Source organism: Arvicanthis niloticus, chromosome 13, assembly GCF_011762505.2.
Source record: "Arvicanthis niloticus isolate mArvNil1 chromosome 13, mArvNil1.pat.X, whole genome shotgun sequence".
Classification (NCBI taxonomy): Eukaryota; Metazoa; Chordata; class Mammalia; order Rodentia; family Muridae; genus Arvicanthis; species Arvicanthis niloticus.
This window is the reverse complement of record NC_047670.1, coordinates 32,499,639-32,512,091: the sequence shown is the minus strand read 5'-3', so window position 1 is coordinate 32,512,091 and position 12,453 is coordinate 32,499,639. Positions and strand designations below refer to the sequence as shown.

Below are 12,453 nucleotides of genomic sequence, written 5' to 3'. Positions count from 1 at the left end.
ATTTCATAAATGAGTTGTCAATCTACCCAAGGCTGTACCTACTATATAGCAGGTGAAAAGTCAAGTTTCAAACCAGGGCCTATCTAGCCATCTAGCTTTTCCCTCATCTTAAAAGAGTCACAGAGTAACCTCCAACTGAAGATCATTCAGGCTTACACTGACTTTAAAATTATTACCTCGTTAAAAAAAATACTTTGTAGCAATCAGTCTCTCACCAATGTGCAGTGATCATCCCACAATGCAACTCACACACTCAATTATAAGAGTTATAGAAGCTATGTCGGTAAGCACAAAGCATCATACATATTAGTAACAGCAAGTCATGATTCAAGAGTATTTCATAGAGCAAAATGGCACGATTGGACAATTGGACGATAGCAATAAAAAAAAAAAGAAAGAAAGAAATTTAAATGTATATACATTACCTTAGGCAAAATATTCTTATCCTTAGTTGACGCTATCCTTTTGGTAAGGAAGCAGGTATTTAAATTATATGCACTAATATTCATAGGTGTGACTCCTTTCAAACAAAATTCAGGAAAACTAATTTCAAATCCAAACTGAAAAGAAACCAAGAGAACTTAACTATAGGTGTTATGTATAAAGATTAATATACTTTATCAGAATGAAGATATTGAGAAGAAACTGACCTTACTATAGATATACAAATCTGAATTTTTTTTTTTTTTGATACCTCAGCTTAACGGGCAGTTCTTCCTGTTAGGTATACATCGTACCATTAACTTAAACACCAATTTTTCATAAAAAGCTTTCAGTGATCCTAGGTTAGTCAGCAACAGTAAAGTAACTCATTTCACGTGGCCCACAGGACCAAGCAACCTCACTGGTGCACATTCAATGCCTGCTTCCTACTAATCTGTAAGTCACAGTCAGACAAAGCTGCCTGTGTTCTCCACTACTAGACTTGTAATACGGGGCCTCGCACAGCTTACCTTCAGGGTATGTGGGTGAGAGAAATCAGTTACCACAGGAATAGCAACAATATGGCTGTTAACAGTAAAGATGAGATGATTCTGACAGACAGGACTTCCTGTGTCACTACTGTGTACTCATATTAAATAATACAAGCCAAATAAATAAGTGCTATGAGTTATTATGATCATCCTTGTCTTAGAGAACAATATAACTATGGCACCAAGAAGTCACACAGAACTGGAACGGACTCAGGGTTTGAATTCAGGATTGTAACTCTACAGTCTACATCTTTAATCACTAGAATGACTGCCGGCTGAAAGCTATGAGATGAAACTGTGGACTGACGGGTGTGTAGTTTCATACTAAAGGAGTAAAAGAATCCCATAAGAACTCTGGCATGATCCACCCACATGTAAGCACATGACTTCAGAAAATGAAAACAAAGGCAATTCTCCAAAGCACATTGTTAACTCGTTCACTATGGCTCAATGTTAATCAATCAATCAATCAGCATTGAGACAAAGTGAAAGATTAATTAATTAATTAATTAGTCCTATTAACACCATTTGCAGAAACAGTTTACCTAACAACCGACTCTTCATAAAACTAGGATAAGCCAGTATGTAAATCTAGATAAACTATGGCACATTACTCCTATTGTCTTATTGGATGGTTCACTGAGCCAGTAAGAAAGATAAAGGGGGGAAAAGTACAAAAGCAACAGGAATGCAAGAGCCCATTCATTATCCTGAACAAGCATTAAGAAACTACCTTAATTTTCCTATCTACAAAACTTACATATATGAACATATTTCAAAATAGATAGAACTTATAAAAACCACCAACACTCACCTCTGAAGTTGAAGACTTACTGAAGTAATCTAAGTAACTATTTTCATCTGATGGCTGATATATCTAGACTCTAATAAAATTTTTAAAACATTGTTTAGGTGAGCTGGTATGTATGTGGCTGAGATCACCTAAGAATGCATAGATAACTGCTCCCAGTACTGTTTCTGGTAGATAATACAGGCAGTAAAACAAAGTGTCTTGGGTAAGCAACATGACTAATGTCCAATACTGTTCTCAAAACGCCACACTATCCAACAGCCATTCCTAAAACACAACCACAGTGTCTACTGAAATCATAACCAATAAAAATGTAAAAAAATTTAAAACTTGGACCAACTGAACAACAAGTCACCGACAGTTCTACTCAGAGCAGTGTGTAGGTCAGGGGCCACTGCTATGAGCAGATGCACCGTTTGTATCACTGTAGAAAACTCCACTTGGTGTCAGTCAAGGGATCCTGGCATTGACCTCAGCTGTACCAGAAGCAAAGTCCAAAGGCCTTCGTTGTACATGGCGAAGCTATGAAACCGGTTACCTTTCGCTCCCGCATCTGAATCTCTCCCCTCCACAGTTCCCTGGAGTCAACGGCAGTTCTGAACTCCTCTAAAGGTATAACATTAGCTGACAGGTATTCTGCAATTTTCTGACAATTTCTGTTAAAAAAAAAAAAAAAAAGATTTTGATAATTGGTATTTTGTAATTTTCTGACAATTTCTGCTAAAAAGAAGATTTTGATAATTAAATGATGGTAATTCTGGTTTTTTTTTTTTTTTTTTTTTTTTAATGGCTACATTTTTAACTACAGCCTAGGAGAGGTAACTGCAATTTTCTATTAATATGAATTATCCATTAAGGTAGTCTCTGGGGAAGGGCTGCTACATTCACACATATTCAGAGTTGTCATCCCTACTATATAAACAGAAACCTTCCAGTTACTGCTGGCTTAACTGTGTCAGATGCTCACACAGATTCAATGTCAGTCCCTCAGCTTCAAAGAACTAAAGTGCCACCCTGAATGTCCTTCATAGCTCTTATGACTTTCATAACAACACTTGATCACAGGCAGTCTTGACTGTGGGCATCCTGCTTTGCCTATACTCCACGTAGGGAGCTCACCAGCATCTACTGCTAGGCCTGGCTTAGTCAGCATTCTTTAAGTGCTTGATTTGTTAAACCAAAAAGGAAATCATTAGTACTAAGTTTGGAATCAAATGTGGAGTACACAACTGACCTCTACTAATGTGTCATAAATACAATTTGTACCTTGCCATGTACCACAGAAAGCAGAGGGGACATGACAAGTCTAGCGGAGTCGCCACCCTAGTGCACATAGGTACTGAAAGCCTAAAGGTACACAGTGCATTTGGAGAAATGGTGCTCAACAGTGACTATCCATCATCACTAACAGGATCTATCATAACCTTAAACATCTTAGAAATAGGAGAGGAAAACCTAGGTTCCAGTAAAGCTGCAAGTCTCTAATTACAGTACAACAGAAAACTGTACCTCATCATATTACAGTAATTTTCAAAGGCTCAATCTATTGAAAACCCAGTAGTAGAACAATGACATAGGACCAAAGGAGCTTACATCTCACAGTGACTTCCTGCTATGATAACTTTTGCTGAATGCCATTCCTTCAGATGTTTCAAGGCCCCTACAATGGGCAAGCATTCTTTTAACTTAGGAGGATCTTTGTCAGAAGGCAACAGTATTACGTCTATCATCGCTCTACCTAGGGAAAAAAAAAAAAACAGTAAGTTTTAAAACATGCTGGATCTAAAGCAGGTTTAAACAGTGCTCTCAACAACTGAATTTTTTAAGCTTATTTAGAAAATAAAGGACTATTTGAAAACAGTAGATATCTTCAAGAGTTCAAAAATTAAAATGCTCCACCATTTGAGGTCATGCCATACTATGTGGAAATAGCTAGCACGTGCTAGAAAACAATGAACTATATCGTAATAGCTTGCCAATTCTCCAGCAGCAGCTAATTATATGGATTGCTTTGGGGGTCATCAATGCTCCTGTACTCAACAGGGAAGAAAAAGAAAAAAACCTGCGATTTCATCATATCCTCCTATATTTAATTTTGTTATCCAAAAGGGAATGAATGAGTATAAAATTGAAATGCTCAAATAAATCATTTCTCTTAAAGGACAATAAAGCATTCAGTATAACCAATCACATTACCATCATTAGATTCTGAGAAAGAAGTTTACTTCACACCAGTTTAAATGACATGAAATTACAAATTTATTGAACGATCAGGAAATAAAATGAAATGAAAACTAAATAAAAATTGGATAACCAAAGGCATTTAATTGGACAAAAATAGCAACTGTATAAAATTTTAGTAAATATTTTTAAACTGGACATTTCACTGAAGAGAATCTGGTGGGCTGAAGGGTAGCTTAACCTGTACAAGGCTTTGGGCTCAATCCTTGGGTGAAAAAGTTACCAAAATGTTAACTTGTGAACACATTCAGTGAGTGCGTATTTCTGATGCACATGGAAGCCAAAGAGGGCACTGGAGTTATAGATGGCTGTGACCTGCCATGTCAGTGGCAGGAAGTGAACCCAGGACCTCTGCAGGAGCAAGCAGGGTCTTAACCACTGAGCCATCTCGACAAACCCTGTATTTTCTATACAGGACTCCGTAGTAAAATCTGGATGTAAATACCAGCTCCTTGAATGTAAGAATTTTATTTGTGTCATCCTTTATCACTATCTAGCTTTACACACCACTGTATATTCAGTTTCCAGAACAGTGCATGATATACAATACAGACAGCAAACAAACATATGGTCAATAAATGGTATTCAATAATGAAAACATTTATTTAAAAAATGTGCAATAGTATTTGTGGATACCACTGTACCAAATTTTGCCAATAACTATTTGAGTAATACAAAGAATACAGTATACTGGGACAAAAAAGGTGTTTAAGGATAATATCATATAGTATTTTATAAAATATGCTTTCCATTTTAGAAACAAAAAGTGGTTTCTATTTTTAAACTGCTGAGCAAAGACCTTGATCCTACTGCACGACATTCCATCTGGTGATGTGTATGCTATCTGCACCATGAAAGTGTGTTATCCCGACAATCTAAGTTAAAGAAGCAATTTGTCCTGGAGTTTACAGGACTGGCAGTCTATAGAATTCATCACTTGTTCATAAAAAGTACAAAATACAAATAATCTAAAACAGTTATCATATTACCAGGAGCAGGAAGCTTGTCTGATAACTGATGCAAATTTTCTGCTGATTCTTCATATAAGCTACAATAAAAGAATACAGTTAGAGCAAAATGCCCTATATAAATATGCATATAAACATGCACAAGCATGCATATATATCATATAATCATAATAGGCACTAATGATCTGTGTGCTACAGTCATACATGCTAGACACATTACCTTCCTTATTTGACTCAGCTGACAAAGCCATTAGATTAGTATTCTCCTTTAAATAAAAATCCTAAAAAGACGTAGCCATTATGTGTGAAAGCCATACTTCAACCTGCAAGCACAAGCTCTCACCCACACCCAAAAAACAAACAGAACCAACAATGATGATAATAATAATAATGGGAACAAAGCGCCCAAGTTATATTTTATATATTCAATATAAATAATAGAGCAAACACTTTTCTAATCTTCCAAGCAAGCCAGCAGTAGGTTTTAATAATAAAGGACACTGCTTTTCTCTGAGTTAGTGAAGTCTTCACTGAGAATATGACATTTTCTCAGATTCCTAAAAAAACTATAAATTTTATTCGGATAATGAAATTCTGTTCTCAAAATAAGTTCTTATACAGGATAAAGGTATAAATCCTTCCTCATAAGGTGATATGTCTATAACAAAAGCCTAAGGCATCCTGTGCTAACTGTCGTTTCCAAGCTCCCTCTTGTGGAAACAACGTAGCTCTGCATCATTTTTTCAGTAATAAAACATGACTAGATAAGATCTTTTTAAGGCTCAGTGAAGGCATCTTAGAAAGTACCAAAAAGAACTTGGTGAATGAGGCAACAAAAGACTAGATGAGCTAACTCTTTTTTTTTTTTTTTGGTTTTTCGAGGCAGGGTTTCTCTGTGTAGCCCTGGCTGTCCTGGAACTCACTCTGTAGACCAGGCTGGCCTCGAACTTAGAAATCCGCCTGCCTCTGCCTCCCAAGTGCTGGGATTAAAGGCGTGCGCCACCACCGCCCGGCAGAGCTAACTCTTTAAAGATGGCCTTACACCACACAATCAAACAGTACTTTCTAACTCCTACTATTCCACAGTTCTTCACTCGTGTACACTGCTTCCTGCATTAACCAACACAATGTGAAACCCGTAAGAAGGGGCTCTTAAACCTATACAATTTATACTTAGATCCTATGACTACTAAAACAAACAAACAAACAAACAAAAAAGCATTTCCTGTCACATGACAAATGCTAAAAGGAATGGAATTTAACAAAGAGCCAAAACCGGAAAGTCTTAGGAAGAAAAAGGTTATTACAACTTAGTGTCTGGATCATTCCCACATTCTAGCAAGATTCAAGAGGCTAATAAGTGAAGTCAATTGACATTCCTCAAGAACTGTGTAGATTACAAAATGTATCAGAAATGTTGAAGAGGCATAAATTGGGGGGAAAAAAATCCCACGTTTCAATCTCAGAGACCAAAATCACAGTGTGCTTCGATTTGAATGTTATCTGCTAGCATTAAATAACTCCCCTAGTCAAGCTAACACAGAATCAGGCTGAAGTTAGCTTCAAGAAAACGATAAGCCAGTGCAAGCAGCATTCCAGCAGTTGTGTGAACCTAAACATTTTCAGGTATCGATTAGATGAGAGGTCTAGCCTGCCCAGTGTCTTCCAAAACTGAAGTATTGAATATTGCAGTCGATTACAGTTCCCCTACTATAGTTGCTATAATAGCCAATCTTTTCCCTCCCGTCTCAAGACAACAGGGTATTGTTAAATATCTGCCAGGCAGTATAGGCATATGAGCATACTCAGCCAAGGATAAGGATTCCCTGCTATTACTGTCATCTTCTTCAAAACACTCAACAGCACTCTGACATTCTTCTATATTTGCTTGAAGAACATCTTCGATTTTATCTTTTTCAGCATCAAAATGTATCTCTTGCCAATCAGAACTACAAAACTAACAGAAGATGATGGTAAGTGATGGAGTTACATTATAATTTATAAGCACAGACATTTCCTATTACAAAGCCAACAAATCAAAAAGTGGCTTTAAACAGAGTGGATTCATGAAATTACAGTAGGTAAGGCGTTCACTAACAGCTATTACCTGGTAAAATCCGCATATTGCTTGCACTGCAAAGAACCACTTCCTGGAATGAGGTGTGCCACCCACTGAACAAGCTTGAAAACAAATCACACTTATTAGAAGAAAGGCAGACAATAAAAAAGCAGCCACTGTAACAAATTACTCCTTAGAGAATTGAATAATTCTGAAATATAGTCTGTAGTTTTCCAAGTTATAAATCTCCAAGTTGAGTAGGTTGGAAAAAAAAAATCCAACCTACTTAAAGGAAAAATTACAAGTTTGCATTAATTCAAACTTCATATTTCTTAATCATCATTTAAAATCTACTATAAAGATGTTTTAAGAAAATATAGTTACTCAGTTAAGCCTGGGTGACACGAAACCAGTAGGACACCAAGTAAAACCAATTCCCTTTCCAAAGACCATGCAGGCACGGTTCTACCTGGTCACAGGCAAATGTTCTACTTGGAAAATGCAATACCATAAAATATACTAGAGAGAAAGAGAGAGATAGAGAGAGAGTGAACTCCAGGGTCACCCTGAAGCATATCTCAGAGGAGTCAAAAGAAACTGAGAGCTATGGAGAAAAACCAGATTCAAGGCTGGGAAGGAAAGGTGAACCATGAGCTTAACTTGTGGGAGCAAGGCAAGGTGCTGAGTGTCAAATGAAACTTTTCTTCCAGAAAGCTCAGCAAAATACTGTTTCCTTACAGAAAATGGACCACTCCACTTGCCTTCCTATTAGTTCTTTCTTCACTCCTTCCTGCCAGCATGCTAGAGGTACTGACCTTCCAATGCAAGGCTATTCCTCAAAACTATCCCAGCCCAGGCATTCTAAACCACTCCCCTCACTATTGAAACCCTCAAACCTATTCCAATGGAGTCCGAGCTTCCTGTGTTCAACGACTGCAAACCCCTTTCTTCACTCTTCATAAACCCCTGAAAAAGCTGCCTACCTGTGATGGTCCCTTCCTCATCAGCTTTGCCACGCCCTTCAAAGGCATTTTAGTGGACTTTTTGTTCCTAACATGCCACTAAAATTGTTCTCGAAGTCGCTAATAACTGACTTTTTGCAAAATTATTAATTTTCAGCTTTGTTGATATTTAATCTCTCAGCATGAGTCAGAGAAGAATCAACGGTGACTGCTGTGATTATGACTATTTTCCCCTTACATCAGCTGGATCTGTGGCACTAATTCTGGCTTCTCCTTTACAGTCTCTTAAAAATGGGGTTCTCTGAATACTGGGCTTTTTGAGATTGTTTGTTTGTTTTGTTTTCTGTCTTCCTGCCATCTAAAAAGAACCTCCTCTTTCTCATGACTTGAATCTATACACAGATGATTTTATAACCACATCTCCAGTGCTGTTCTCCTGTAGTTTGAGATATAGGCACATCTGTTCAATCTTTATATCTCAAATATCTTATTAGGCAACTATTTATGTATACCAAACAAGTCACCATACCTCCTTCTTAGTATTGTCATTAAAGATGCTTCCTTCTTAGTTAATGCCACCAGTCAGACTTCTGATGTCATTTATGATTCATTCTCCTAAACTAAGCCAACTCAGCATGAAGACAGACATTCTCTCTCTGCTTCCCTTCAGATCTATCCACTGCCTACATCTGTCTGAGCTCCCCATTCCCCAGTCTTCAGCTGATCTGCAATAATCCCAATAGCTGTAACTTTCTCTACTATCCTAATGTGTCCGGTACAACTAGAGTACTTCAGAGCAGATCTGCAGGTTGTGGAGACAGCTCACAGATAAAGTACATGCCATGCAACTGTGAAGACTCCAGCTCACATCCCCAGAGCCCACATAAAAGCCAAGCAGGTGTGGCAGACCTCTACAATCTCAGCATTTGGGCGGCAGAGAAGGGGGATTTCCTAGGACACGCTCACATAAGGTAACACATGAATACCCATCACCCACTTAAAAGAAACAGTAATGAGGAAGAGGTGGAGGATGAGGAGGAGGAAAAGAGGAAGAATAACAACATCTGATCATCTTCCCTGCATTAAAACCTTTAATGGCTGTTGACTACAATGAGGAAAAAGTCTGAATACCCTGACACAATTTACAAAGATGTCTGCATAACTGTACCAACCTAGCTTTTTAGTACACAAACCATTACCAAAGAGAAAGTGTACCATGTAGTAACTGATCATGATACTACTTTCACAGTTTGCTAAGTAATCACTGAACTTCTTACGATTCAATTCTATACAGCGAAAGCAAAATATCTAAATTTTGTTTCCTCCTGGCCTTCTGATGTAAACTCATTGTGGTATTTGTTTCCAGTGGGAAACTAGAAAAGGCACTTGCTGAGAAAGATGAAGAACAGCAAGAAAACAAAATTATTGGTGCTGAAAGTGCTTTTCAAATCTATATAAATAGAGTTCTAGGTTAGTGACTGTGACAAACATGCTAAAATGGATAAGGATGTTTGCCCTGGGGAAAATGACGTTAGCAAAAGACATTAAAGGAATGCACAGATATTTCACAATACTGACAGCCCAAAGAATAAATCCCTGGAAGCTGATGTAACTAGAGTGTAAGTCAGGAAAGCACAGAAAAGATGCTAAATCTCTATAAGTTCTATGATGGCAAAGCAGAAAAGTGATGCCCAGCTGTTTTCAATAGCTCTAATAAGGAAGAAAAATACTTCAATTATAGTGTGTTTCGTGTTTTAATATACAGAATACACAGTAAATATTACCTATACTACTTCTTTCACTGTCTTAAATATTTAAAACCAGTGTTTTACATTTCTTTTCAAATTACATTGTGTGTGTGTAGACACCTGTGTGTCACAGCTCTGTGTGAAGATCAGAAGACTATTTCAGGCGTTGCTTTTCTGCTTCATTATGTATGGGTCCTGGGGAATGAACTCGGATTATCAGCCATGACAGCAAGCAATCCTACACACTGAGCCATTAAAAACCAGCAAGAGTTTTTAATTAGCTTTGATAGGAATGTCACAGGTCACAGAACAACTCTAATGTCTAATCGATTATTGTATTGGGATGGTCTTGCATGCCTTCAGCTTGCACTGTCACTTGCAGAGTTCTGCATTACTGTGCAAAAGAGGTGTCTTCTAAGAAACCCTGTCCTTATAAGCAGAATGAGAACTCAGTCTAGAATGTTCTCAAGACCTCTTATACATATACACTTAATGCACAAATGAGGGGAAAATCTTTGCTTCAATAATAGCAGCACAACCTAAGTTTTACCAACTTCAGAAATTATCAAGAGCACCATTAGAACGTGGTCAACAGGCCAGTGCAGCGCCCACATACTGGGAATCAGTCCTCAGTGGTGAGCACTGACCGGCTCAGTGGTGAGAGCTGCCCCGGAAACAGCGCAGGTTCTGTAATAAGGAAGGGAGCAGATTATATAACGGGATCGTGGGAGCTGCAGCTCTCAAAATGAGGACATTTTCCTGGCATCTACAGACACTTCCTTCAGCTTGTAGGATTTGATCTGTCTCCATATTCGTATTTTCGGGGCCATTAAAGGATACTATCAGATGGAGAGGGAAAAGAAAAGAAAAGAAAATTGCCAAATACATTTACAAATAGGTGTATTTGTGAAATACCAATAGCGCTAAAAGTAGGAAAGGTTTCTTGCCAAAGTGGGATAACTTCAAAAGGTCAAAGCAGATGAGAACTGAGAGGAAGAGCATCAGCAAGCAAAGTTGTTTTTGCTTTAAGAGAATCAGTTAAAAAAAAAAATGACAGGAAAGTAACACCCCCATGTGGTAAAGAAGTCTGACTGGGAGCTCTAACAATGTGTCTTTAATCAAGACCAGACCCTCTCCACAAGCAGGGCAGTGGTGGCACATGCAGTTAACAGAAGCAGGTAGATCTCTGTGAGTTCAAGGCCAGGCTGGTCTACAGATAAGAGTTCCAGGAGAGCAAGGGTTACACAGAAGTAAAACTCAAGTTGGGAGCCCAGAATAACTTTTATAACAACTTACAACCCTCGAATATCAGGAAGGAATAGTAATGTCATTGAGAATTTCTTTAAGATACCCCCATATCCCTGTGCCTCATTCAAAGTCAACCAGTATTCCTAGGCTATCAAACTAACTGATTTCCAATAAAATGCTGAGTCAGATTTTGCGGGGGGGGGGGGGGGGGGGGGGTGGGGGGTGGTTGTCATTCATTACACTGCTGTACTTACCAGGGAATGTACTGTCATCTGGATGGACTGAATCATTGATGTTTCTCTTCAAGAGGTGATAAATATTGGTTGCTGTCAAATCTATATAAAATAAATAAATAAATAAAGACCTAATTCAGTCATCTAACTCAGTGGGCTCAAGAGTTAACATAATCTAGGCCTGTTTCAATTTCACTATCAGAGGATCCAAAGGCCGGTAAATTGTATACAGAATACATGTTGACCAAGACTATTCAAGTGCTAATACACCAGAGGAAATAATCAAATCTCCTGATTTGTATATGCTAGTCAGTAACAAGAAATCAAAACTTCCTTCCAAAAGAAGTATATACTAACTATATACATTTCTTCCTCAAAACGTCTGCTTAATCAGAACACACACAAAAAAATGTAATATAGAGACTAGTCAAGTACATTAAAGCAATGCAATCAAAAGTAGCTAAAGTCTTTTAAAACCGGTCATTTCTTTTTTTTTTTTTTTAGTGTGGCATGTTTTCTTCCTTGAATGTCAACTCATATCTGCAGAACTTATCGTTTCTTTCTGTGTTTTCTTCAAGGTGGAACACCAAGGGACACTACTTTCTAAAAACATACCTTTCCAGAAAGCAAAAATTCGATTACTAGCCCACCAAGAGATACAACCGGGTAAATTTTCAGCTCGCCAAGCACTTGGGGCACTGGCATCCAATACCCACAATTTTATATCTTTTCCAATGACACGATACTACTGTTCAGTTCTTATAAAAACTACTTCGGAGAGTTACATGTTCCCAGGACCATTCGACCTACGCTCCTCCCTCTGGGACTTGATCAGAAACTCAAATTCCTTGCCTCCCCGCCGGTCTTTCCCGCCTCTTCTCAGCCCAAAGCTTACGAGGCTGTTTCTCGGTGCTCTCCAGGGATGACGCCTCAGTCCCGGGCTCGATTTCCCCACTGGCCACGGATCGAAACTTTCCTTCCCTCCAGGTGACTAGCAGCAAGTACCGATCCATCTTCTTCACGCTCAGACTCAGTTTTAGGTCTCAAAAGAGCCGCGCGCAACGCGCACTTCCGGTTTCCTGCCGCTTAGGTTAGCTGGAAAATAATGTCCTACGTCGGTTTTTCCGCCAATTATTTCGGAAAACTATTCTCTCAGTAGCCACACTCTTTATTCCTTTCATAACGAAACGGCTACCGGCGGGGACCCGA

At 38.4% G+C, this 12,453-nt stretch overlaps 1 protein-coding gene and 1 long non-coding RNA gene across 2 annotated transcripts in view; one reads left to right on the top strand and one right to left on the bottom strand.

Annotated features, from left to right (window-relative positions):
* Window positions 1-12,451, bottom strand: part of Mtbp (MDM2 binding protein) — a 65,561-nt gene extending 53,110 nt beyond the window's left edge. Inside the window, exons 1-8 of the mRNA XM_034517240.2 lie at window positions 12,140-12,451; window positions 11,266-11,346; window positions 7,102-7,175; window positions 6,800-6,951; window positions 5,016-5,074; window positions 3,379-3,523; window positions 2,324-2,441; window positions 426-560 (exon numbers count right to left, since the gene is read on the bottom strand). Of these exons, the coding sequence (XP_034373131.1) occupies window positions 426-560; window positions 2,324-2,441; window positions 3,379-3,523; window positions 5,016-5,074; window positions 6,800-6,951; window positions 7,102-7,175; window positions 11,266-11,346; window positions 12,140-12,257 (882 nt within the window). The 5' untranslated portion in view covers window positions 12,258-12,451. The remainder of the gene's footprint in view (window positions 1-425; window positions 561-2,323; window positions 2,442-3,378; window positions 3,524-5,015; window positions 5,075-6,799; window positions 6,952-7,101; window positions 7,176-11,265; window positions 11,347-12,139) is intronic.
* LOC143434077 (uncharacterized) lies at window positions 2,288-11,959 on the top strand. The gene is made up of 3 exons (XR_013103270.1): window positions 2,288-2,397; window positions 6,915-6,967; window positions 11,823-11,959. It is a non-coding gene; the product is annotated as an uncharacterized LOC143434077 (long non-coding RNA).
* Window positions 12,452-12,453: the final 2 nt, after the last annotated feature.